Below are 26,993 nucleotides of genomic sequence, written 5' to 3'. Positions count from 1 at the left end.
CTTGGTGTGGTGAACATTTGTGTCAAGTTTCTTTGAAATCTTTCAAGGGGTTCAAGAGTCCTTCGGGCGTATAAAAACAAATTGGGGGTGAAAAGTCTTCATATGCTATAAACACCAGACTTTTCACTCCCAGTTTGGGGGTGAAAAGTCTTGGGAGGAACAGTCTTGGGGGTGAAACGTCTGACACCCAAGTTGAGTACTGCTCAGTTGTTTGGCACCCCTGGCAGAAACATATATCTTGCCTGTAAGATCGAAAGTGTGCAGAGAGCTGCATATGTTTGTAATAATTATGATTTTACCAGCAGTGTAAGTGACAAACAACGGTCAAAAGCTATGCATAGCTAATGTTGATTTGTTGTGCCGTACCGGCAATAAATAAAATGTGTATTGTAACATCTACTGGAAAACATTGGGGGTCAATACTCCCTCATTATTCCTGTATAATATTCAACAGCAGCTTGTTTATGTTGACCATGGTCATCTCATACCCACTATAGAAATTTGAACTTCCTCATACCCTAGTCTCGAACTCGGTATCACCTGAACTTCTTCTTCCCTGGAACTATACGTTACTGAATACAGACTAACTTGGAGCCGTATACATTTGGAAATCCGTGGAATATACCGAGGCAACTTCCAACATGGCGACTTATCGTCAGGATAGAGCGCCTCCAGGAGGTTACAAGGACATTGACTGGACCAGAGTTACAAGAAAAAGAGTTAGTGGTATGGAAAATAGAGATGTTTTTACCCTCTTTCGTTAAGGAAATAGCCTGTATATTTTAATTTACTACGTACGAAGAAATTCTGTTGAAAACCTTGACCTTCGACTGCAAGTAATACAAAATTTGTGGGTGGGGTATGATTATATTTTTATTATGGTCCACCTTTTCTCAAAAACTGTAAGAGCTACAGCTTTGAAACTTTGCGCACATTTTTATCAAGGTGTGAATAACTATGACTGATTAGGAGAAAACATTTTAGCTCGGATAAACAGATTGGTTTTTGCTGTATTCACTTGTGTTCAAAGGGGTCAGGCACATGACAGGATTAAGTTTAATGACTTATTTTTGAGTCCTAGAGCCATAATCATGAAAAAAAATCATACTAATATAACTACTCCCTAGACAAGGGTCTGCCCTACTGGAAGGCACCTAATTTTCTCTACTGCAGTATAACATAATGAACTGATACTGTCAATGATGTATAAACAATATTGTACTATATATACAATAATATGTTATAACAACACACTTGGATTAAAATGTGCATATATAAAAACCCACAGTTGTTTTCATATTGAATTTTTTTTTGGCTGATTATAAAAATGTTACCATATAAGTTATTTATAGTAACAACAAAGGGAAATTAAAAAAAAAATCTATATAAGTCCACAAGAAACTCTTAACCAGGTAGAGATAGGTCAAAATACACCTAAAAATTGGATGTAAAATGCATGTTGTACCACAGAAAAGTGGTCTCAATTTTTCTCTACCACCAGTAATAAAAAAGTTACAATAAAATCTATTTATAGTAAAACAAAGGGACGTAATTCTAAAAACAAGGGTGCCTCATGGTGGTGAACATTTGGTCCAAGTTACATCAAAAACCCTCCATGCATGAAGAAGAAATGCTCCGTACAAAGTCATCCTTGAATTTGATCTTTGACCTCTAAATATGACCTTAGACCTAGGGACCTGTTTCTTGCGCATGACAACCCGTCTTATGTTGGTGAACATTTGTGCCAAGTTACATCACAATCCCTCCATGCATGAAGAAGAAATGCTCCAGACAAAGTCATTCTTGTGTCTGACCTTTGGTCTCTATGTGTGACCTTGACATTAGACCTTGGGCCTGGGTTTTGCGCATAACATGTTGTCTCATCAAGGAGAATATTTGTGCCAACTGATATCTAAATCCTGTTTTGCATGACAAAGTTATATATATATGGACAGGAAAAAATTCCTCTTGACCTTTGATCTCAAAGTGTGACCTTGACCTTTTAGCCAGGGTACTGGGTGTCGCGCATGACATGTCATATTATCATGGGGAACATTTATGCCAAGTAATATTGTAATCCCTTGATGGATGACAGAGTTCTGGATCGGACAGGAAAAAAACCTTATTGACCTTTGACCTTCAATTGTGACCTTGACCTTTGAGCTAAGGGTCTGGGCTTTGCGCACGACATGTTGTCTCATCATGGGGAACATTTGTGCCAAGTAATATTAAAATCCCTTCATGGATGGCAGAGTTTTGGACGGGACAGGAAAAAAACTCTGTTGACCTTTGACCCCCAATTGTGACCTTGACCTTTGAGCTAGGGGTCCAGGATTTGCGCATGACACATCATCTCATCATGGGGAACATTTGTGCCAAGTGATATTAAAATCCCTTAATGAATTTCAGAGTTATGGACCGGACACGAAACAGACCCTGTTCATGCTATGTTAACTTTTGACTGCTAAGTGTGACCTTGACCTTTTATCTAGGGGTCTGAAATCTTGCAAGACACATCGTCTTATTATGAGGTACATTTGTGCCAAGTAATATTAAAATCCCTTCATGGATGGGAGAGTTATGGACCGGACAGGAAAAAAGCCTTGTTGACCTTTGACCTCCAATTGTGACCTTGACCTTTAAGCTAGGGGTCCATGTTTTGCGCATGACACGTCGTCTCATCATGGGGAACATTTGTGCCAAGTATTGAAGTAATATTAAAATCCCTTCATGGATGGGAGAGTTATGGACCGGACAGGAAAAAAGCCATGTTGTCCTTTGACCTCCAATTGTGACCTTGACCTTTGAGCTAGGGGTCCGGGATTTGCGCTTGACACGTCGTCTCATCATGGGGAACATTTGTGCCAAGTAATATTAAAATCCCTTCATGGATGACAGAGTTATGGACCGGACACGAAATTGCGGACGGACGGAATGACGGAAAAGCGCATTCCTATAGTCCCTGAAACTGGTTTTCAACCAGTTGGGGACTAATAAAAACAGTAATCTAACCGGCAAAGTTCAATTCCTGTAAAGCCAAGGTTGTCTCCAACACTTCATTATTTTTATTCGATCAAAGTAGCTGTTAAGTTACAAATCACGCGACTCTGGAAAAACCCATAGTACAATTAAGTCGCCGATTGGTCAGGTAAAAATAGTGAGCCAATCAGAGCGCGTATGTGCAAACATATGACGTACGAAGCAAAATGGTAGCGGTTAGATATTTTAGAAAGAAAAAAGTTTGAAACAAGGATTATGGCCGATGTTGGTGCTATGTAAGTACAACTTTGGCGGTTAGTTTGTAGTTTTTAATTGTGACGTCGTCTTTGAAAACCGGTCCAGATGCGGCATGACGTAATATCGAGAAACGACGTTTAAAGTTGCGCCAAGTTTACGCGCGCAGCTTTCTTATACATGTTTTAATTAGCGAAAGTTTGACCGTTAAAGTACGACTGCTTGTTACATGATTGATAACAGCCTGCTAGAGAAAGAATATTTAGACATCAGACCTGTAAAAAATAGTGGTATTATGCCTGAGGCAAAATATTTCGGTTTCCCCTTCAATATGTTTCCGGTTTCGGATTTTATCAGGGAAGCGTGTAAAGTTTACTTTTGTTTATCTGCCTTTTGTTCAACAATGAAGGGATCTGAGACTTGTAATACTGTTTAGTGATTTGGTAAGTACCTTTTATATACAGTTGTTAATGTAGATTCTCTACTATATTTGAAACTTTCACTGAAGTAAGTCTGTCTTTTACCCGGAAGTTCATGTGGGGAAGTTGGCAGTTACTTGCGGAGAACAGGTTTGTACTGGTACAGAATCCAGGAACACTGGTTAGGTTAACTGCCCTCCGTTACATGACTGAAATACTGTTGAAAACGGCGTTAAACCCAAAACAAACAAACAAAACAAAATTTACCCGGAAGTGAATCCAAAACATAAGGCATAAGAGGGAAATTTATGAAATTTATCTTGTGGCCACTAAACACAGATGATTTCACTATGTCTGTGTATTTGATATAAAATGGCCAGTTGGGTTATCACAAAGATTATTGAAGGCAGGCAGCTTCTTACTCAAGGTGACCAAGATTCATCAAATTATTTCATTGTCCATAGACTAATAAGCATTATTTATGTTAAAAAAAAAAACAATAATAAAAAGTCAATATACATGTAGCTATGATAATTAATAAATTTGATGCAGACTTATAGATGCCTGCCTATGTCACATGACTTCTCGAAAAGTCCCCTCTCACAGTAGTAGCCGAGGTATTTTAAAAGGAAATATGTAGATGTCCGGTAACCGGACGACTACCCTGCATTCTAGCTGTCCGGCAAGAAGACGACTAGCCTCTCCGCTAATGTTTTTTTCTAGCTGTTCAGCGATCTTTTTACATATGAATACTGTAATGAATTAATTTATTGTATCATATTTTTTGGCATAAGTTTGAATATTCACCTGTAAGGCTTATACAACATTTTAAAATTGATTACCGGATGCCTAGAAAACCCCTATAGGATAGGATATGCTAGGCGTCCTGTTACCGGTCGGCTAGAACACTGGCTAGGTTTCTGGTTACCGGATGTCTAGACACTTCCGTTTATAAAATGGTAACTGTTTTTTGCTGTGGGTCTCATAAGTCATGTTATTTCTGTCTGGTGACTACTCTCTTTCCATTATTGTTGATTCAGAATGTTTTGTAACAGGATGATTGCATATGGATAGTGGGAATTTATGCCATATAATGAAAATCTTCTTATTTTTGAAATTTTTGAGCCTTGCTTTGTGTAAAACAATTTAATATGATCCTTTAAAAAATAGATTCATAGTATAATAACTTTTAAAGTATTTTGTGGTAAGTTAATGAAACCTTTCAAAATCACATTATTAATTTAGTAGTCAGTTTTTGATTTTTAGTGATGTTTACGGTACATGTAATGTATCTTCTTTCAGATAATATTCGTGTTCCTTTGATGGTTCATTCCACTACAGCTGGTTCATATACCCTACAACAGCCAGGAAATTGGTCTGTTTATTTTAAGATCTCAAGAAAATGGAACATATTTTGGATGTGGAATCAGGTAAGTAACATGCAGCTAAAGGCTCTTATTATAATTTTAATGCAATATATTATTTATTTATACCTCTGTCTAGATTTTGTTGGAGCCAATACAAAATAAATCTACTTCTACACTAATGATTTGTACAATGTATGTACATGTACTATGACTATTGAATGGCTTAAACTGACAAAACTGTCATTATTGAAATTTAATTTCAACAATCTGGTTTTGAGGAGGATCAGTTGGTGTAAAGTCTTCATTACATTGGCTATTAGCCTGGGAAAAGTTTGTGGCACTAGTACATGGATAATTTGACTGCTTAACACTACATGTACATGTGTATAAGTTGATATCTCATCAGAATAGTTCTAAATAATAGGAATTTTAATTAATTATTTGAAGTAAATCAATTAATTGTAATTTAGTTTAATTGTAATATGATTATTTTCAGATTTAATTAACCCATTCTTGACATAGACATTGTTATGTGATTGAAATTTTTTACCAGTTTTATTGCACCAAGAATATGGATTAGAATGAAGACTGTAAAGGTTCCTGAGATACATGAAGATAACAGATACTTTTACCAAAGACTTTTAAATCTTTTTGCAGGAAGGCAAGTGTTTTCTCTTGTTTATGAAAGCAACTCAGTTGGTTAAGGGGCAGACAGCTTGTGAGAATGGTACATCACTACCTGTATTGGTATTCCATTTTGACAATGCTGCTAGCTAGAATAGAAATAACATCTTGCTGTGGTATGGTCTGTGGAGAGTTTTACTAGGTAACAACCATTTTTGATAGCTGTTAAAACAGTGTATACTTTTAACCCTTAGGCTGCATGAGGCAGCTATGTCTGCCTTTGCAACCAGTGCAGATCAAGATCAACCTGCACATCAGTGCAGTCTGATCATGATCTGCAGTGTTTGATACTTAGCAAATTTTTTATTAGAACCCCCTATAAGCTATAAATGGTACTGTCTCTATTTAAAGATGGAGTAGTCCATCTTAAAAATTTAGCAGGTTAAGGGTTAACACAATAAATGCAAAAAAATTGTTTTAGAACATCCTATTTGCAGTAAACAAAATCTACAAACAAAGTACATTATATATACTGACAGCACGCTGTTGTCAGTCTGTTTGTCAATATTTTCAGAGCACTGGTTGTAAGAATCATCTATTATCAAACAGTGATAACTCTGCTTTTATTAAATAAAGCGACTCCCAGGTTAATTATTTAAAATAAAATGTTTTACTTATTTGTTACAGGATATCACAGATCGATTGAATATTCAACAATGATCACAGACCATGCAAAGTTTGAATCTGACTTGCACTTTTGAATTTAGAAGAATCTGTGGAGGAGGGTGAATGCTGAGACCTTTAATAATACATGATATTGCTGACACAGTGTGTCAGTCATCAAAGAAAGGTCATAACACTGCACAGTTGGTCAACAATGATTTAAATCCTGTCACATTCTACCAGCGGGGAAATATCTTATCACAATATTTTAAACTTTTGAAGAAGATAACCAAGTATTACCACTTTATCATGTCTGCAGAAACACCTGGATTGTTAGTCTTAAAAGTGACAGTCCAGTTAACTTACTAAAATCTACTCCCCCTTGCCAAACAAATATTATTGACATGGAATGACACAAGCCTGACAATGGTACCTGTATGAACTCATAAGAGAATAGCATTTGTCTGAAAAGTCAAAGGATTCTGTTTGTCCCAAACCACTTGAACTGAAATTGGATTGACGAGGATTTTTCTGAGAACAAAAAAAAAGGAAGTGAATATAAAAGATAGAAATTGTTGTTGAATTCAAACGTTTTAATATACAACACTTAAGCCTGTTTTGCTGTTCATATAGATGTGTCTATCTGTTAAGGTTAAACATCAAGTAAAGGTTGTAGTTTCAGTTACCTACATTAAAGTATTAGCTGGAAATAAATATTTACTTTTCACCAGAGCTTGTAGCAGTGTAACCTTCATCAAAAGTTAAGCTGTTGTGTTAATTATTAAAGTATTTTTAGAAAAAGGAATTTAGTTTGTATGTTGCCATGGTAACATAATTAAAATTATATTTCATTGAAATTATGGATTTGTATTTCAATAAGGGATCTACAGTATATAATGTAATGGTAAAAGAATGTTCACTTTCTTCAGTATTGTCAGTTATAACTAGCCAGTGAAAAAAGATTATGAGGAAAGGGATGACTGAAATGTTTATTTTTATGATAACTACTTTTGTTACAGAACATGACTGTTTTAAAGTTTTTATGTGAAATTTTCAGATTTCTTTCCTGAATACTTGTACTTTCAAATATTTAACTTAATATAAATACTTTTTAGCTCACCAGAGCACAAAGTGCTCAGGGTGAGCTATTGTGATCACTCACCGTCCGACGTCCGTCCATCCACACTTTCCTTTAAACAACATCTCCTCCTAAACCAACAGGCCAATTTTGATGAAACTTCACAGGGATGTTCCTTGGATGGTCTTCTCTAAAAATTGTTCAAAGAATTGAATTCCATGTAGAACTCTGGTTGCCATGGCAACCAAAAGGAAAAACTTAAAAAATCTTCTTCTCAAAAACCAGAAGCCCTAGAGCTTAGATATTTGGTGTGAAGCATTGCGTAGTGGACCTTTACCTATTTTGTTCAAAATATGACCCCGGGGTCAAAATTGACCCCGCCCCAGGGGTCACTTGATTTTACATAGAAAAATCTTAAAAAATCTTCCTCTCGAAAACCAGAAGCCCTAGACCTTAGATATTTGACATGTAGCATTGCCTAATGGACCTCTACTAAAATTGTTCAAATCATGACCCCGGGGTCAAAATTGACCCCGCCCCAGGGGTCACTTGATTTTACATAGGAAAATCTTCAAAAAAATTTTAAAAATAAAGCAGAAGGCCTAGGTCTTAGATATTTCACGTGTAGCATTGCCTAGTGGACCTCTACAAATTTTGTTCAAATCAGACCCCCGGGGTCAAAATTGACCCCACCCCAGGGGTCACTTGATTTTACATAGGAAAACCTTAAAAAATCTTCTTCTCAAAAAGCAGAAGCCCTAGAGTTTAGATATTTGACATGTAGCATTGCCTAGTAGACCTCTACTAAAGTTGTTCAAATCATGACCCCCGGGGTCAAAATTGACCCCGCCCTAGGGGTCGCTTGATTTTACATATGAAAATCTTCAAAAATTTTCTTAAAATAAACCAGAAGGCCTAGAGCTTAGATATTTCACATGTAGCATTGCCTAGTGGACCTCTACAACTTTTATTCAAATCATAACCCCAGGGTCAAAATTGACCCCGCCCCAGGGGTCACTTGATTTTACATAGGAAAATCTTCAAAAAATTTCTAAAAATAAACCAGAAGGCCTAGGTCTTAGATATTTGACATGTAGCATTGCCTAGTAGACCTCTACAAAATTTCTACAAAATTTCTTCAAATCATGACCCCCGGGGTCAAATTGGCCCCGCCCCATGGGGTACTTGATTGTACATAGAAAAATCTTCAATATTTTCTAAAAATAAACCAGAAGGCCTAGAGCTTAGATGTTCGACATGTAGCATTGCCTAGTGGACCTCTACAAAATTTGTTCAAATCTTGACCCCCCAGGGTCGAATTGACCCAGCCCCAGGGGTTACTTTATTGTACATAGGGAAATCTTCATAAATTTGCTTAAAATAAACCAGAAGGCTTAGATCTTAGATATTCGATATGTAACATTGCCTAGTCGACTTCTACAAACTTTGTTCAAGCCATGACCCCAGGGGTAAAATTGGCCCCGCCCCAGGGGCTACTTGATTGTACATCAGAAAATTTTCCAAAAAATTTCTAAAAATCATCAGTTTGACATTTGAAACATATTACTCTGGTGAGCGATCCAGTACTTTCTAGTATTCTAGATAAGCATAAACAATAAAAAATCAATAGTAATATATGTTTCATTTATTTCAAAATAGTAATTTATTACCAGCAGGTAAAAGGCAAGTTATGAAGAAACAATGACAGAAATGTCTTATTCTTATAGTTGTTACTCATGTTACAAACACTGTCATGAAACAAAACATTTTAATTTTTTTAACATGGAATTTTGAGATAATATTTTTGAATACATACCATTTTATAATATTCAAGTTATCTGAAACACTTTTCCTAATTTAGCTCATTTTTAAAGTGTTATTGTAGAAAACAGAATCAAATGCATATGTTGCCATGGTAACATAATTTAATAATGTTTTTATAGAAAATGTGAAGGACTTTAGCCAGCTAGATGTTTGCACTTTAAGTGAATATCTAAATATTCTTTGTAAAAGAAGATTCATTTATTTCAAAATAGCCAGTGATTACCAGTAAGTGAAAACACAAACTGGAGAAACAACGACTGAAATAGTTTATTCTTAAGGTTATTTCCCGTGTTACGAAATCTGTCATAAAACCAAACATTTTATATCTTTTCACATAAAATTTTCAAATTTTACTTTTGAATACATAAACCTCTAAATATTCAACTTATAAGAAACATTATTTTAAATTAAGCCTTTATTTTTAAGTACTGTTGTAGAAAAAGCAATTTATTGCATATGTTGCCATGGTAACGCAATTTGAATAATGTTTTCATAGAAAATATGAAAGATTTAAATTAGCTATATTTTTCTGTTTTATTTCCCATTCAAACATTGCATTCAGTTATTCAAATGAATCAACTTTTAAAATTACCTCAACATATTTTCATATATTTATCTGTTTTTCGACAATTCGACATCGTACCGAACAATACTAACAGCGAATCCGAAGTCTAACAACCGCGTAACAACGAATAAAGATATAAGCAGTCAGTAAAATAACTTGAATATTCAACTTATAAGAAACATTATTTTAAATTAAGCTTTTATTTTTAAGTACTGTTGTAGAAAAAGCAATTTATTGCATATGTTGCCATGGTAACGCAATTTGAATAATGTTTTCATAGAAAATATGAAAGATTTAAATTAGCTGTATTTTTCTGTTTTAAGTAAGCATCACAAAAATAAAATTTCATAGTAATTGAAGGTTCCTTTTTTCCAAGGTAGTCATTTATTACCAGCATGTAAAAGACAAGTTATGAAGAAACAATTACAAATCTATCTTATTCTTGTGGTTATTACCCATGTTACAAAAACTGTCATAAAACCAAACATTATCAATATTTTCATCGGAAATTTTCAGTTTATTTTTGTAAATACATATGCCTTAAAATATTTTGCTTTTTAAAATCCTTATTTCAAGCGAACATGTTTTTTTTAAAGTTTTATCATAGAAAAGGGATTTTAATATATTTGTTGCCATGGTAACACAATTTTAGAAATATTTTTATAGAAATTGTTGTAGATTTTAATTGATTATCATTTTGTGTATTAAGAAGGGATCTTACTTATATCATATAATTGTAACAAAAGATAAATTTATTTCAGAATTGTTAGCCATTACCAGTATGTGAGAAATAAACTAGAAAGAAAGGATAACTGAAATGTACTGTTTTCATTTTTAATATCTTGGTTACAAAATCTGCCATAAAATTGACAGTTTTGAAGATTTTCATCTGAAATTTTCAGGATTTATTTCTGAATGAATATACTTTCTAAATATGCAAAAACCTGAAAATGTCAAAATTCCTCATCTGGACCCATTTTCTCAGTCATGGTCACAATTAAAACTCATATTGCAATGGTTGTTTTGTTTGCGAATGGTACAGAACGTTGATTTTACTGACTGCTTATATCTTTATTCGTTGTTACGCGGTTGTTAGACTTCGGATTCGCTGTTAGTATTGTTCGGTACGATGTCGAATTGTGGAAAAACATAAATATATGAAAATATGTTGAGGTAATTTTAAAAGTTGATTCATTTGAATAACTGAATGCAATGTTTGAATGGGAAAATATCTGATAATATTTTTTTCATAGCCATGTAAAGAAAGTAGTTGAAAACATGGCTTCTGCGGGGTAAAAACCCTTGTCTAGGGAGTAGTAATATTAGTATGATTTTTTTCATAATTATGGCTCTAGGACTCAAAAATAAGTCATTAAACTTAATCCTCTCATGTGCCGGACCCCTTTGCTTGTGTTCATCATCAAATATGCTGTGTTCTCGTAATTCCGTGGCTCTTAATTGCTAAAATTGTGCATGCGCATTTGATGTTGGGTATTCACATGATGTTTTTTAACCAAAAGTAGCTGCAACCTTTCAGTATAACCCCTGCTAAGTCAAACAATCAACAAGGTATTCTATGACAGAAAATGAAAAATCTCATCTCATGCACGTTGACCTACATTGGTCCGGATCAGCTGGCAGCTTCTCGTTGAATCCGTGGCTCTGATTGGCTAATTGATGGTCGCTATGGTGAAGGGTACATTGACAAATTACACTGCTCAGTGTTTAGTTATGGGACTGCTTAATGTGTTGCTACAATTTTGTCACAATCGGTTTGCATGTTTGTATTTTAATAAAAGTTTTTGTGTGCCACCCTCTTTTTCCTTAGCACTGAAAAGTTGTTGTTTTTTTTTCACATTTCCATATTTTTAAGTAAATAAGCTATACTAACCTGTTTATTGCGCATTTTTGGATGCTCACAAGTCTTTGTTTAACTTTCTGAGAAACTTGAACGAACATCGGACATGTGCGGCAGTGGCACTTGTTTGTGTAAGCGTAATTTTGAGAGCCACGGAATGAACGAAAAACCACAGAATATCGAGAATTAGGTATATAATTTTAATATTTTATAATATTGTATAAATCATCTAATTTCAATCTTAATATGAATTTAAAGTGATTCACGGTGTCTTTCTGTGCAGGGCTCTCATTTAGCAAAATTTGGGGCCGAATATCGAATATCGGCCCCATTCCCCCCTCAAAATGGTATGTTTTTTTCCCCCATTTCAAAACAATTCCCCCCTCAAGTCCAAGAACATCAGTGCTAAGCGCTTTGCAGTTGATTTGTTGGCCTTAAAATTTTATTGTTTCCGAAAATTCAGTGGCTCAGAGAAAAAAATACGAAGTGTGATGTCTGAATAAGGTTGTTTATATTTGGCAGAATTCATACAACAGAGTTTATAATTAACAGAATTCAGGTTTGGGTCAGTAAAGTTGAAAAGAATGTTTATATTTGTTTGCATTTCTTTTCGCGTTTGAATTCCCCCTCAAAAGATTTTTTTTGAAAAATCGTGCGAAATTCCCCCCCTTCATACCTGTCAAGTTTCCAAAATATGAAAGAGTGAGATTTGTGCTAGTTTGCGACGAGTGGGGGTGGGTGCGGGAGAGGGTGTCCCCCAGGGGAGTTGGGGGATCCCCACAAGAATTTTTTTTTTAAATATACATGAAAATATGCATTCTGGTGCTTTCTGAGACCATTAATATGAATTTCAGGTCCACCCTTTTTTGCCTTGCTATAACACATTCTATATGGAAAACACATGAATTTTTTGGTTAATTTTATTTCATGATAGATCTACAAGAAAATTTAGTTTTCTAAAAAACAAATAAAAAGATAATGTGATTTCTTCAGTGAAACTGTTAAAATTGAGTTTTTATTACAGCTGTGATATAAAATGTATCTATGAACCTAAATGTTTAATACAAAAACGTCTCACTGATCTACATATTCTAATTTCGATTTGAAATGTACTTTCGGTTTGAAACCTGCACCAGAAAAACGGTTGTGCATAACATACTTCACTTTTTTTTGACAATAGACTTTCAGAAGCAAAACTGGTCCATTGTTGCTATTTCTAAAGCCATGAAATCTATAGTTCCCTCGTGTTGTATATTGTGATCGAATAATATCTTTTTTTTCTGGCATCTTCATGTTTTTTTTTTAGTACGGTCCAAGTCAGTGCGCGAATGGTTCTAATACTTTTCCGACAATGCAGTGTCCACGAATAGCATAAATAGTAACCAGTCACTCAATATCGATGTTTTACGTAATTGGCTCGTAGTCATACGGAAATTAACGCATCAATTTGATTGGTACAATCTCTCTCTGGAAGCTTCGGTTAAAGCAAAAACTGGCCAGAACCAGTTTCAGCAGGTCCGTTACGTAATCAGTGCATTGAAAATGACACTTGACATGTGTTTTCTGTTTATTGTTGTCTCATCCTGTCTTAACATAATGATGCCAGATGGCAAATTAGAGAAAATAAGTGGTTCACAAATTTTTTGGTCTGATTTTTTTAGAAAGTGTGAGAAAATGCTCCAAATTCGTTAAGTCGTGATCAAACCTTGAATTCGTGAGAATCACGATTCAAGCATCAGACTTGACAGGTATGCCCCTTCCATGGACCCTGGCCCCAGTCCCAAAAAGCAAACGAGAGCCCTGCTGTGATACATAAGCTACATAATGCATTACCGAAAGACGCATTTATGATCAATAAAATCATATTTGCACAATCAATTTCGTCATCAAATATAATTTTAATATTTCATAACACCATAATCTGTGTATAAAACATCTAATCTCAATCTTTTAACATGTATTTAAAGCTATTCACAGTGTCTTTCGGTATCGAGCTAGATCTACATAAAGCGTTACCGAAAGACACTTTTATGATCATTTAAATTTTATTTGCACAATCTATTTTGTCATCAAATGTAATTTAAATATAATATAACACCATAACCTATGTCTAATACATATTATTTAAGTCTTTTTGTATGTTTTTATTAGCTCACCTGTCACATAGTGACAAGGTGAGCTTTTGTGATCACCCTTCGTCCGTCATCAGCCCGTCCGTCCGTACGTAAAAAATTTCTTGTCTGCACGATAAGTGGTTTCATTTATGATTTGATTTTTACCAAACTGGCACACAACTTGTATCACCGTAAGATCTTGGTTCCTTTCTTGAACTGGCCAGATTCAATTATGGGTTCCAGAGTTATGGCCACTGAAAGGGCCAAAATTAGCTATTTTTACCTTGTCTGCACAATAGCAGCTTCATTTATGATTTGATTTTAACCAAACTTGCACACAACTTGTATCACCACAAGATCTTGGTTCCTTTCTTGAACTGGCCAGATTCCTTCATGGGTTCCAGAGTTATGGCCCCTTAAAGGTCCAAAATTGGCTATTTTGGCTTTTGCAGCCATATAGAGACTTCATTTATGGTTTTATTTGATACAAACTTCCAAAATATCTTCAACAACAATAAATCTTGGATTCCATGACAAATCAGATCCAATCGTAGGTTCCAGAGTTATTTTATATCTGATTACCTCCCCTGATTGTAATCAAAATGGATTTATATCAGTAAGTACTTATAGGACTTATTTGAAATTTCATTATTGTCATTAGTTGGACTGAGCCAATCAGGGTAGATAACTATGGACTGATTTTATGTCAAATTACCTCCCTTTATTTCAAGTTAAAATGGGTATATCTCCGTAACTAATGAAGGTACTGATCTGAAATTTCATTAATGTCAACAGATTTATTTGGCAGATCCTTCTTTTATTCACTTACAATAATTTTTTTTTTACTTCCCTTTTACGTTACTATAAATAGCTTATTTTTAGTAACTTTTTTATTATTGGCCGTAGGGAAAAACCGAGACCACTTTTCTGTGGTACAATATGGATGGTACCTCCAATTTTTAGGTGTATTTTGACATATCTGTACCTTGTAAGAATTTTTTTTTCTTTTCGGTTAAATTTCTTCCCTTTGTTGTTACTGTCCTTTGGACTTAGATATTTTTTCTGAGGACCTTCTTGCCCTCAAGTGCAATGATAACAGGTGAGCGATATAGGGCCATCATGGCTCTCTTGTTTAAAGTTTGCAGTTTTTGGTTCCATTTTTAGCTCATCTGATTTTTTGAGAAAAAAAATGAGTTATTCACAACTTATTGTCATCACTTGATCGGCATCGGCTTTGCCTGGTTAAGTTTTATGTTTAGGTCAGCTTTTCTCCTAAACTATCAAAGCTATTGCTTTGAAACTTGCAATACTTGTTCACAATCATAAGCTGGCCCTGTACAGCAAGAAACATAACTCCATCCTGCTTTTTGCAAGATTTATGGCCCCTTTTGTACTTAGAAAATATCAGATTTCTTGGTTAAGTTTTATGTTTAGGTCAACTTTTCTCCTAAACTATCAAAGCTATTGCTTTGAAACTTGCAACACTTGTTCACCATCATAAGCTGACCCTGTACATCAAGAAACATAACTCCATCCTGCTTTTTGCAATAATTATTGCCCCTTTTGGACTTAGAAAATCAGTTTTCTTGGTTAAGTTTTATGTTTAGGTCAGCTTTTCTCCTAAACTATCAAAGCTATTGCTTTAAAACTTGCAACACTTGTTCACCATCATAAGCTAACCCTGTACAGCAAGAAATATAACTCCATCCTGCTTTTTGCAAGATTTATGGCCCCTTTTGGACTTAGAAAATATCAGATTTCTTGATTAAGTTTTATGTTTAGGTCAACTTTTTCTCTTAAACTATCAAAGCTATTGCTTTGAAACTTAAAACACTTGTTCACCATCAGAAGCTGACCCTGTACGTCAAGAAACATAACTCCATCCTGCTTTTTGCAATAATTATTGCCCCTTTTGGACTTAGAAAATCAGTTTTCTTGGTTGAGTATTATGTTTAAGTCAGCTTTTCTCATAAACTATCAAAGCTATTGCTTTAAAACTTGCAACAGTTTTTCACCATCATAAGCGGACACTGTACATCAAGAAACATAACTCTATCCTGCTTTTTGCAAGAATGATGGCCCTTTTTAGACTTAGAAAATCATGGGTAGGACAATATTTCTATTATACAAAAAAATCAGATGAGCGTCAGCACCCGCAAGGCGGTGCTCTTGTTATATATATGTAAGCTGGTTTCTCAGTACCCCTAATGGGAATAGATTGAAATTTCACACACTTGTCCAGTGTCATGAGCTGATATGCAATGTGCAGGTTCCCTAACTCTGTTTTGCAATTTTACAAAATTATACCCCATTTTATATGCCTGAAGGGACGTACTATGTTAAGTTTTGATGCCCGTGTCTGTCAGTCAGTTTTACTTAGAAACATTACAACTTCATCAGAACAGTGTGCACTCAACTCCAACAGTTTCCATCCAGAAAAAATGAAATCATCAACATAAAGTGGACATCAACATATTGTCTTGACTTTTGTGTCTGATTATTTAATAAGTCACTGAATTTTGCCTAAAGAATAAGGCTTCCAGCAAAGACAAACTTTCCGAAAAGGTTTAAGTTTGTTACTTTTTCTATTTTCTAAAGCTGGAAATAGTTGTCAAAATTTTAGCACTTCAGCATACTGTGGTTGTGGCATGACGAAATGTAAATTTAAGTTTATAATCTCAACTTGTCTATAGATTATCTTTAAATTCACATTCTGTTTTCAGGTGTTAAAATACTTGGAGGCATACTTGCAATGAAAGCAGTAGGCTTCACTTGGTTGTACTTTGTACAAAAAAAACAGAGGTTAGTGTTATTACTTCGTTTGTTGCTCAATCATTCTATTAAATATTCATTTTTAGATAATTATTCCAAGACAAAGTTTGGTGGTGGCTATATATAGGGATCTTGTTTGTCCCTGTCTTTTCCCATTTGAGGAACTGATACATGATTGTATCATTTGGAAACTTTACAATATGTTTGAAGGGACATAAGACAAGTTGACATGCCAGATTTGTTTTGACAGAATTATCTCTCTCTTTTTGATTGGAAAATTCCCTGAAATTGACATTATTTTCTGTACTTCTGAAACTTATTTGTGCATTTTAGTGAAATTTCACACACACATTTGAAATCATGAAAGTTTAAACTTCATGTTCCATTAGTCTTTTTTTTTTTTTTTTTTTTTTTACACATATATATTCCCCTTTTTAGCTTAAAATATGTTAACAAACTAGATGCATTAAGTCAGTGACAATATTGAGTTGGAACTTTTAAATATTTTGTAAGAATCTGTCATAAGTCAAGTCCATTTAGCAGGCATCTTAACTCTGACTTCTGTTACAACGAAATTCTTCTTCTTTTTATATGCCCATCTCTGAAAGAGCAGGGTGTATTATGTCAACACCTGTGGCGGGCAGGCTGTCAGCCCCAAAAGCATGTCCGCTCTTTAAGTCGAACAGTTTTCATCCGATCTTCACCAAACTTGGTGACAATGTTTGCGGGCATAATATCTCAGCTAAGTTCAAAAATGCAAAATCTCCTCAGGCACTCTTGGACTATGGCCCTTGAATTACTCGAAATCTGTTAATTTAGCCTCATCCGATCTCTAAGTCGAACAGTTTTCATCCGATCTTCACCAAACTTGGTGACAATGTTTGAGGGCATTATAATATCTCGGCCAAGTTCAATAAACAGTCAAATTGCCCCAGGCACTGTTGGATTATTGCCCTTGAATCACACGAAAAACTGCCAATTTAGCCTTGTCGGCTCTAAGTTGCAGTTTTCATCTGATATTCCCCATACTTGTCTACAGATAATGTTTGTGACTCGAAATCTGCGAATTTAGCCTTGTCTGCTCTAAGTCTTAACAGTTTTCATCCGATCTTCACCAAACTTGCTGACAAAGTTTGTGGGCATAATATCTCAGCCAAGTTCGATAACCAGCCAAATCACCCCAGGCACACTTGGATTATGGCCCTTGAATTAGGCCAAGTTTGATGGCGGGCGTATTTTATGACAGTCTGGCACTCTTGTTTTGTTTGAAAATGTCTAAAAATTGATATTTCTTGTCATTTCCTGAAACCTCTTTATGCACTTGATTGAAACTTCACTGAAACCTTCTAAAAGATCATAATTTTATTTTCCATATCAAGTTCCATAACTCTGCCTTTTATTTTGAAAAAAAAATCCCTTTTCGTAGCAAAATTGTTGATTTATTCAAAAATTGCTGAAACTAATAAAGGTAGTGCATTGAACTTTAATACAGGTTGTATGGATCAGAAGACATGCTCAGATATACAATGTTCCTTAATATGCTGAAGGGTATTCATTTATCCTTTTAATAGCCTGCTGGCGGCAAGTGGTTCTGCCTTTGCGGCCAGTGCAGACCAAGATCAGCCTGCACATCCATGCCTGATCATGGTCTGCATTGTTTGCTATTCAGTTAGTAAATTTTCAGTGAACACCCCTTAGAATAATAAATGGTATTGTCCAAATTCACATTATTGAATGATGGACCAGTCCATTTTAGAAGTTTAGCAGGGTAAGGGTTAATTAAACATGTTATGATACATATCTTTAAGAGGAGATAAAACACACAACTACCAGAATGTTACCCTTAATAAAATCTTGGACGAGTTCGATATTGGGTCATCTGGGGTCAAAAACTAGGTCACCAGGTCAAATCAAAGGAAAAGCTTGTTAACACTCGAGAGGTCACAATTTTGGCCCAATCTTAATGAAACTTGTTCAGAATGTTACTCTCAAAAAAATCTTGGATGAGTTCGATATTGGGTCATCTGGGTTCAAAAACTAGGTCACCAGGTCAAATAAAAGGAAAAGCTTGTTAACACTCTAGAGGTCACAATTTTGGCCCAATCTTAATGGAACTTGTTCAGAATGTTACTCTCAATAAAATCTTGGACAAATTCGATATTGGATCATCTGGTTTCAAAAACTAGGTCACCAGGTCAAATCAAAGGAAAAGCTTGTTAACACTCTAGAGGTCACAATTTTGGTCCAATCTTAATGAAACATGGTCTGAATGTTACCCTAAATAAAATCTTGGACAAGGTTCGATATTGGATCATCTGGGGTCAAAAACTAGGTCACCAGGTCAAATCAAAGGAAAAGCTTGTTAACACTGTAGAGGCCACATTTTTGTCTGTATCTTCATGAATCTTGGTCAGAATGTTAGTCTTGATGGTCTTAAGGTCCAGTTTGAATCTGGGTCATGTAGGGTCAAAAACTAGGTCATCAGGTCAAATCAAAGGAAAAGCTAGTTAACACTGTAGAGGCCACATTTATGATCTTATCTTAATGAAACTTTGTCAGAATGTTGATCTTGATGATCTATAGGTCAAGTTCAAATATGGATCAGGTGGGGTCAAAAACTAGGTCACTGGGTCAAATGAAAGGAAAAGCTAGTTAACACTTTAGAGACCACATTTATGACCATATCTTAATGAAACTTGATCAGAATGTTAATCTTGATAATCTTTAGGTCAGTAGGTCAGGTGAGCGATACAGGGCCTTCATGGCCCTCTTGTTTAAAGTTTTTAACATGTTAGGAATAACTGTTGATCTCACTGAACAGAATTAATGCGACTTTACACAGTGAAAGATATGTGAATAACATAAGATAACAATGAAGTCCCATAACAGGTCCCATAACTCTGCTGAATTTTTAGCAAAATAGTCTCCCTTAGTTATCACACTAAAATTTTCACATTTTAAAGAGAATGGCATTATTTTTACTGCATGATTTGGTTCAAAGGTATTTGTGTTGCCTTTGTATTACTTTAGTTAGCAGTTTACTGATTTTAATGAAGGGTTTTAAAATTGTTACCTCCCTTCCGTCTAAATTAGTAGTGGAACCCAGATCTTAATGAATTTATAAAAATGTGTGTGAAAACATCAGATTATATGTATAACTTACCTACTGTTTTACAGGTTAGAATGGGTTGAAGAATACGACAGTAGAGTAGCACTTGTACCCTTCATCACTGCAGAATCGGATAGATTGTACGTGTATTTAACTGAGATAAGTAGAGGATGTTTGTATTGTATGTCTTTATTTCAGCGAGTGAACAGGTGAAATAATTATATGAGTCGGCAGGGGTATTCCCAGATTTCAATACCACTGAATGTTTGTAAGACGCACATGCTTTTTTTCTGAGAAGTTAAAGTAATGACAGATCTTGTAAATGAGGGGAAATCACTGCTACTTTTTTCCCCAAAATTAAAAAAACTAAGCTGATAAAACGCAACAAACTCACTGTTTCTGCATCACAAGTAATAATTCATAGCGTCAGCTGGCTTACAGAAGGTAGATGGTTCTACGCAAGTGCCCACCTGTGATGGAATAATGCTTGGAGGGGCATCTGGAGTCTTCCTTCACCATAAATACCTTAAGGTCACCATAATTATGACCTATAATTGAGTCAGTGTGACGTTAAATCCAACAACAAAAAATCACTCAGGATATTGAATTTTTGTGAGGAATCCATCCAGCTGACTTATGGAAGGTCGGTGGTTGCCCAGCATGAAATAATGCTTCTTCTGCAGTCAAAGTTGCAAAGTCCTATAAGACTTATAGTTGTTTGGGTTTGGTGTTCTTCAGTTTCTTCCCATCTGGACTCCAAATAATGATTTTATCCAGCAACAAAATTTTTGTTTTTGATCTATACTGCAATTTAAACAAAAGAAAAAAGTGATGACAAATAGGTATTTACATGTTATATTTAATTGAATTTCAGAAATTTGAAGCAGTTTATGAACATGAGAGCTGAGGAGAAAGATATCATGAAGGACATACCAAACTGGGATTTGGGCAAATGGAAGGGAGAGAAAGTAGGTTTCACTTCCGACATACTGTAAAATCATTTAATTTCGTGGGCATGAAATTTCGTGGTTTTGGTCAAAACGGCAATTTCGTGGGGATATGAATTCGTGGATTTCAACTTTTGACCATAAAATGAATGGGAATTTTACCTGTTCGTTGGGATTAAATTTCATGGATTGACAACACCACGAAATCCACGAAAATTAGTCCCCCACGAATATTAATGATTTCACAGTATTGAATTTTAAAGAACTGCTGTCCCCAAAAGTGTATCAGAAAATGAATGTCTTAATTTGTTTGAAAAGATGTTAATACAGGGTTCGCGTAGTCTCTTACTCTTAGTCCTTGAAAGTCATTATGTCTCTCACCACACAGTGGTGTGGGAGACATATTGATTTACTCCTGTCTGTGTGTGTCTGTCACAAATCTTGTCCACACTCTAAGTCGAACATTTCTCATCCGAACTTCGCCAAACTTGAACAAAATGTGTTTGCCAATAAGTCCTAGGCCAAGTTCGATAACTAGCCAAATCGGCCCAGGCACTTCGGAATAATGGTCCTTGAAACTTGTTTTTGATAATCAAAGCACTGAAAGTCTGATAAGACAGTTGAGGTCTTGGGGCATGGTTGACCCATATACTGCTATTCAGATGATTAGGCAGTTGTGGGAGACATGCGCTTTTCTCAAAAGCAGCTCTAGTTTAATTTGATGCTTGTCCTTGAAAATTATTTAAATTTTGAAAAAAGAATCTGACCAAGTACTTAAATTTAAAAATAATTGCTTGAACTTCAGCCAAAACTCCTTGAAAAATTTTCCTTCTGCCTCTTACTTTGTAGAAAGAATAAATTTATCAATGAAATTGCTAAAGTGAAGATAATTACAAAGAAAATATGGTACTTAGTCACTTGCATTCACTGGTATGCACCAGTAGCAGTCAAAACAAGCAGTCTATGACCACATTTTATTGTTATTATACCCATAGGTACAAAGTATATGGGGGCTATATTGGATTCACTCATGTCCCTCTGTCCTTCAACTTCTCGTGTCAGCTTCCTATCTTCTTAACCGCTCTGAGGATTTTCATGAAACTTACATCAGTTATTAACCTCATATAGATGACATGCAGAGTGTACAACGAAGGTCACTTGGTCCAAGGTCAAGATATCAATTGTAGGCCAAAGGTCAAATACCTTAACTTAGTGTCTGCTCCGTATCTTCTATAACACATTGAGATTTTCATAAAACTAGCATAAAATTAATATTTCCCTCATCAAAATAATGTTCAGAGCGAAGTGCTGAGTTCACTCAGTCTAAGGTCAAGGTCACACTTGGAGCTCAAAGTCAGATAGCTCAACTTTGTGTCCACTCCGTATCTGATAAACCGCTTCAAAGATTTCCATAAAAACTAGCATCAGGCCCCGTGTTCACAAAACATTTTTCGATCTCAGCTGAGTTTGAGTTTGATATTTTAATATCAATTTTGCTAAAACTGCAAGGATAAATTCCATCTGAGATAGACCATCAATACTGAATAGCCACTTGAAAATAATTTTGAGTATAAAATTAAGTTTTAAACATACTATTTTGGTATAAATGACAAATAAAGTTTCATTATCAAACTCAGCTGAGACTGAAAACGTTTTGTGAACACGGGGCCAGGTCTTATCCTCATTAAGATGATGTTCTGAGTGTACAATAAAGATCAGCTTTAGAGGTCAAGGATCAAATAGCTCAGATTTATGTTTACTCTGTATCTTCTTAAGGTAGTTCTGCATGTTTGGATTGAAATATTTTCTACAATATAGAATTTGATTAAACTCTGATTTTTCAAAACTTCAGAATATACCTAGAAAATTCAGCAAAGAAAAAAGATAGGGTCATGTGCTTGATTTTTTGCTAGTCTGATCTGAAAAATATGGACCTCATGCAATATTTCATAATGGGAGCCTATGAGAAAATCATAATATTTTCGCGAATAGAAATTTTTCTACAATGTAGATTTTGATGCAACTTCTCACAGTTGTGAATAAAGACATGACCTATAATTTTATGAAATAAAAAGTATAGGTCCTTTTGCTTTTTTAGCTCACCTGTCACATAGTGACAAGGTGAGATTTTGTGATCACGCAGCGTCCGTGCGTCCGTCCGTAAACTTTTGCTTCTGACCACTCTAGAGGTCACATTTTTTGTGGGATCTTTATGAAAGTTGGTCAGAATGTTCATCTTGATGATATCTAGGTCAAGTTCGAAACTGGGTCACGTGCCATCAAAAACTAGGTCAGTAGGTCTAAAAATAGAAAAACCTTGTGACCTCTCTAGAGGCCATATATTACACAAGATCTTCATGAAAATTGGTCAGAATGTTCACCTTGATGATATCTAGGTCAAGTTCGAAACTGGGTCAGGTGCCTTCAAAAACTAGGTCAGTAGGTCTTAAAATAGAAAAACCTTGTGACCTCTCTAGAGGCCATATATTTCAAAGATCTTCATGAAAATTGGTCAGAACGTTCACCTTGATGATATCTAGGTCAAGTTCGAAACTGGGTCATGTGCCTTCAAAAACTAGGTCAGTAGGTCAAATAATAGAAAAACCTTGTGACCTCTCTAAAGGCCATATTTTTCATGGGATCTGTATGAAATTTGGTCTGAATGTTCATCTTGATGATATCTAGGTCAAGTTCGAAACTGGGTCACGTGCGGTCAAAAACTAGGTCAGTAGGTCTAAAAATAGTAAAACCTTGTGACCTCTCTAGAGGCCATATATTTCGTGAGATCTTCATGAAAATTGGTCAGAATGTTCATCTTGATGATATCTAGGTCAAGTTCGAAAGTGAGTCAGGTGCCTTCAAAAACTAGGTCAGTAGGTCAAATAATAGAAAAACCTTGTGACCTCTCTAGAGGCCATATTTTTCATGGGATCTGTATGAAAGTTGGTCTGAATGTTCATCTCGATGATATCTAGGTCAAATTCAAAAGTGGGTCACATGCCATCAAAAACTAGGTCAGTAGTTCAAATAATAGAAAAACCTTGTGACCTCTCTAAAGGCCATATTTCTCATGGGATCTGTATGAAAGTTGGTCTGAATGTTCATCTTGATGATATCTAGGTCAAGTTCGAAACAGGGTCATGTGCGGTCAAAAACTAGGTCAGTAGGTCAAATAATAGAAAAACCTTGTGACCTCTCTAGAGGCCATACTTGTGAATGCATCTCCATAAAAATTGGTCAGAATGTTCATCTTGATGATATCTAGGTCAAGTTCAAAAGTGGGTCACATGCCATCAAAAAGTAGGTCAGTAGGTCAAATAATGAAAAAACGTTGTGACCTCTATAGAGGCCATATTTTTCAATTGATCTGAATGTTCACCTTGATCATATCTAGGTCAGTTTCGAAACTGGGTAATGTGCGGTCAAAAACTAGGCCAGTAGGTATAAAAATAGAAAAACCTTGTGACCTCTCTAGAGGCCATATTTTTCATGAGATCTTCATGAAAATTAGTGAGAATGTTCACCTTGATGATATCTAGGTAAAGTTCAAAACAGGGTCACGTACCTTCGAAAACTAGGTCAATAGGTCAAATAATAGAAAAACCTTGTGACCTCTAGAGACCATATTTTTCAGTGGATCTTCATGAAAATTGGTCAGAATTTTTATCTTGATAATATCTAGGTCAAGTTCAAAACTGGGTCACATGAGCTCAAAAACTAGGTCACTATGTCAAATAATAGAAATAACAACGTCATACTCAAAACTGGGTCATGTGGGAAGAGGTGAGCGATTCAGGACCATCATGGTCCTCTTGTTTAAGATATTTGACCATGATTAAAGTGAACCGGACATTGCACACTAATTTTAAGACATTATTTTGTATTATTTAACGTGTCATATGTTTTAATACTATATTTTGACTTTTGAAATAAAGCAACAGTGCCATTGTAATAAATTTACATGCAGGTTGCAATTAATTCATAAAATAATTTTCATTTCCTTGTGCCGAATCCAGACTTTATTCTACATTTTCCGGATAAATGACGTTACGCCATCACTTCCTGTTTAACAAATGTGCAAAAGTTAAGCTAAATTGTGTTCATTTTATATCAGAATTTTAATTTGTGCTAATACCTAGGCCATGCCAAATTGATATGTATTTTGTTGGAACAACTTCATCGAAGATTTCATTTTCAAGAGAAAAAAATAAAATGCTCCCACTCACATGTAAAGCAATTTAATTATAGACTTAAAAAATCAGGACACTGTGATTTAAACTTGTTTTTCTGTTCCTGAATATATTATTCTATAGAACCAGTAGTTTGATATTATCAATATTTTACAGAAATGATCTTTATTGATAAACTTGTCACTTAAAAAAAAAAGAGTTATAAATTGTATACAGTATAGTCTGTGTCGAATTGTCCGAAAATAACGGTTTGTGATTTTTTTTGTTATATTTTACGATATGTATGGAAAATGACTACAATAGGCAGTGTCAATTCTTTCTATGGCCAAGTGATTAGAAAAAGTTGACTTTGAATCATTCTCCTATTCACTTGAGGATTTGGAAAAAAAATCTTATTGCCTTTAGCCTGTTGGTGGCAAATGATTCTGCCTTTGCGACCAGTGCAGACCAAGATCAGCCTGCACATCTGTGCAGACTAATCATGGTCTGCACTGTTTGCTATTCAGTCTAAAATATTTAGAGAACACCCCTTCAAACAATAAAGGGTACTGCCTAAACTGAACGATAGACCAGTCCATATTAGAAATTTAGCAGGGTAAAGGTTAATATTTTCAGTCTGGAGACATAACTGCAAGTCTTTTTAGACTTTTATTCTTGAAAAATATATACCGCAAAGTAACAACAGAACTTAATGAAAATATTTGATTAGGAAAGAGTAAGAGCACCTGAATATTCAGCTTAACATACTACTTGAAGTTATAGACAACGGCTTTGTTGAAATGTCTCGTTGGAACTTTTTTCCCTTATGGAATCGAAACTCAACGAGTTCCAATGGACATTTTTTAAGAAAAAATGTTAGAAAAACCGTGTTTTTTAACGTTATTAATACAGGGAAGAGGTTTATGAGTGGAGTATTTTCACAAGGGTTAGCCGGGTTAATTATTTTGGCCATGTGACCAATTTTGAGTGTTAATTTTAGGAAAAAACCCCAAATTTTGTATCATTGTTTCGATTCTTATGTGTCCTTAAATCTAAAACGTAGTAAAAATGGCCTTTTTCTTGGTCTATCGAAAATTTTGACTTTTTAAAAATACCATTGGCGCTTTTTTGTGTGACTTGATATTGTAAACCCGGGGCAGAATGTCCCCCGGGCGAAGCCGAGGGTGACTTTCTGTTCCGAGGGTTGACAATATAAGTAAACAAGCTGCCTATGGTATTTATTTTATTTTACCGAACAAAACTAAACCAAAAGAAAAGTTTTTAAAATTTTTTGATTTTTTAAAATTCATACTTTCATTTTTAGCGGGTAATCATTGTGTAACATTGAATGCGACGTCTTAAAAATATGTTTTGTTCAAGGGGGCAATATTCATGTGGTAAAAAGAAGCATTATTTCCCCTTATTGACATTCAAAATTTCAGCGCGGCCATGACCTAAGTCCTTTCGTTTGGTCACGTGTAAAAAAGGTTGAAAGGTTTTGAAGTCAAATATCCCTTTTGGGAAATGGGGTTTACCATTGTAGAAAAAGTGAGGTTAATAACATGCATTTTTAACGTGACGATTTTGGTAAAACAGTTTTAACGAAAAAGCAAAAAATTTGTAAGAATTTTTTTGGTCACTGAATGATGTTTTCGTTTCAGGTATACCATAACGAACAGAATATGTTTGATGCAATGATGCAAAATGAGAGGTCTTTACACGAGGACAAAGTTAGTTTTAGAGAAAGAATTCGGACATGGAGGGGTTTAAACCCAATTTAACCTGAATTTTAAATGTCCCTATAAGAAAAGTTCGTTTTTTTTTGTACATTTTATTGATAAAGGAAAATTGCTGTCAGGGCTAAAATCGGAGAGAATTTTTATTTTTTTTTTTCATGGCTGTTGTTAAAAAGGGTTCGCTTACATTTAAAGTGATTTGTAAAGGTAGGGAAAAGTAATCGTTTTTGATGATTTGAATAAAAAAAAAAGCCCGGCATTGTTTTATTTTTTAGCCATTGTCAAAATTCGGTGAGGTTCAGGCTGTGGAGACTGTGAACCTTTCTTTTTTACAATGTACACTGTAACCTTTTTAAACGGTATGTTGTAATGCGATAACTTGGATAATATTTTATTACACAATGAAAATTTTTCCCTCACCTTTGTTCCCATTGCTATTTATTTGAGGGTACTTTTTCCCTTTTAAAAAGGGTTAAATCTACATGCTGGTAACTTTTTTGATTTATTTTCGCAT

At 35.0% G+C, this 26,993-nt stretch overlaps 1 protein-coding gene and 1 long non-coding RNA gene across 2 annotated transcripts; both read left to right on the top strand.

Moving 5' to 3' along the window:
• Positions 1-575: 575 nt before the first annotated feature.
• On the top strand, positions 576-26,524 carry LOC128559139 (NADH dehydrogenase [ubiquinone] 1 alpha subcomplex subunit 13-like). The gene is made up of 5 exons (XM_053550315.1): positions 576-726; positions 16,470-16,548; positions 19,696-19,767; positions 20,502-20,595; positions 26,405-26,524. The coding sequence occupies exons 1-5, from the start codon at positions 642-644 to the stop codon at positions 26,522-26,524; spliced, it is 450 nt and encodes a 149-aa protein (XP_053406290.1). The 5' UTR covers positions 576-641.
• LOC128558928 (uncharacterized) lies at positions 4,088-10,881 on the top strand. Its single transcript, XR_008371966.1, has 3 exons — positions 4,088-5,083; positions 5,678-5,846; positions 6,332-10,881. It is a non-coding gene; the product is annotated as an uncharacterized LOC128558928 (long non-coding RNA).
• Positions 26,525-26,993: the final 469 nt, after the last annotated feature.

This window comes from Mercenaria mercenaria, chromosome 8 (genome assembly GCF_021730395.1).
Source record: "Mercenaria mercenaria strain notata chromosome 8, MADL_Memer_1, whole genome shotgun sequence".
NCBI lineage: Eukaryota > Metazoa > Mollusca > Bivalvia > Venerida > Veneridae > Mercenaria > Mercenaria mercenaria.
This window is presented reverse-complemented; position numbering and strand designations above follow the sequence as displayed.

Excerpts from the sequence above, each read along its gene's own strand:
- LOC128559139 (XM_053550315.1), top strand. The coding sequence starts at position 642 with ATGGCGACTTATCGTCAGGATAGAGCGCCTCCAGGAGGTTACAAGGAC. Across the intron at positions 727-16,469 it reads TACAAGAAAAAGAGTTAGTG|GTGTTAAAATACTTGGAGGC; the intron begins GTATGGAAAATA and ends TTCTGTTTTCAG. Across the intron at positions 19,768-20,501 it reads ACTGCAGAATCGGATAGATT|AAATTTGAAGCAGTTTATGA; the intron begins GTACGTGTATTT and ends ATTGAATTTCAG.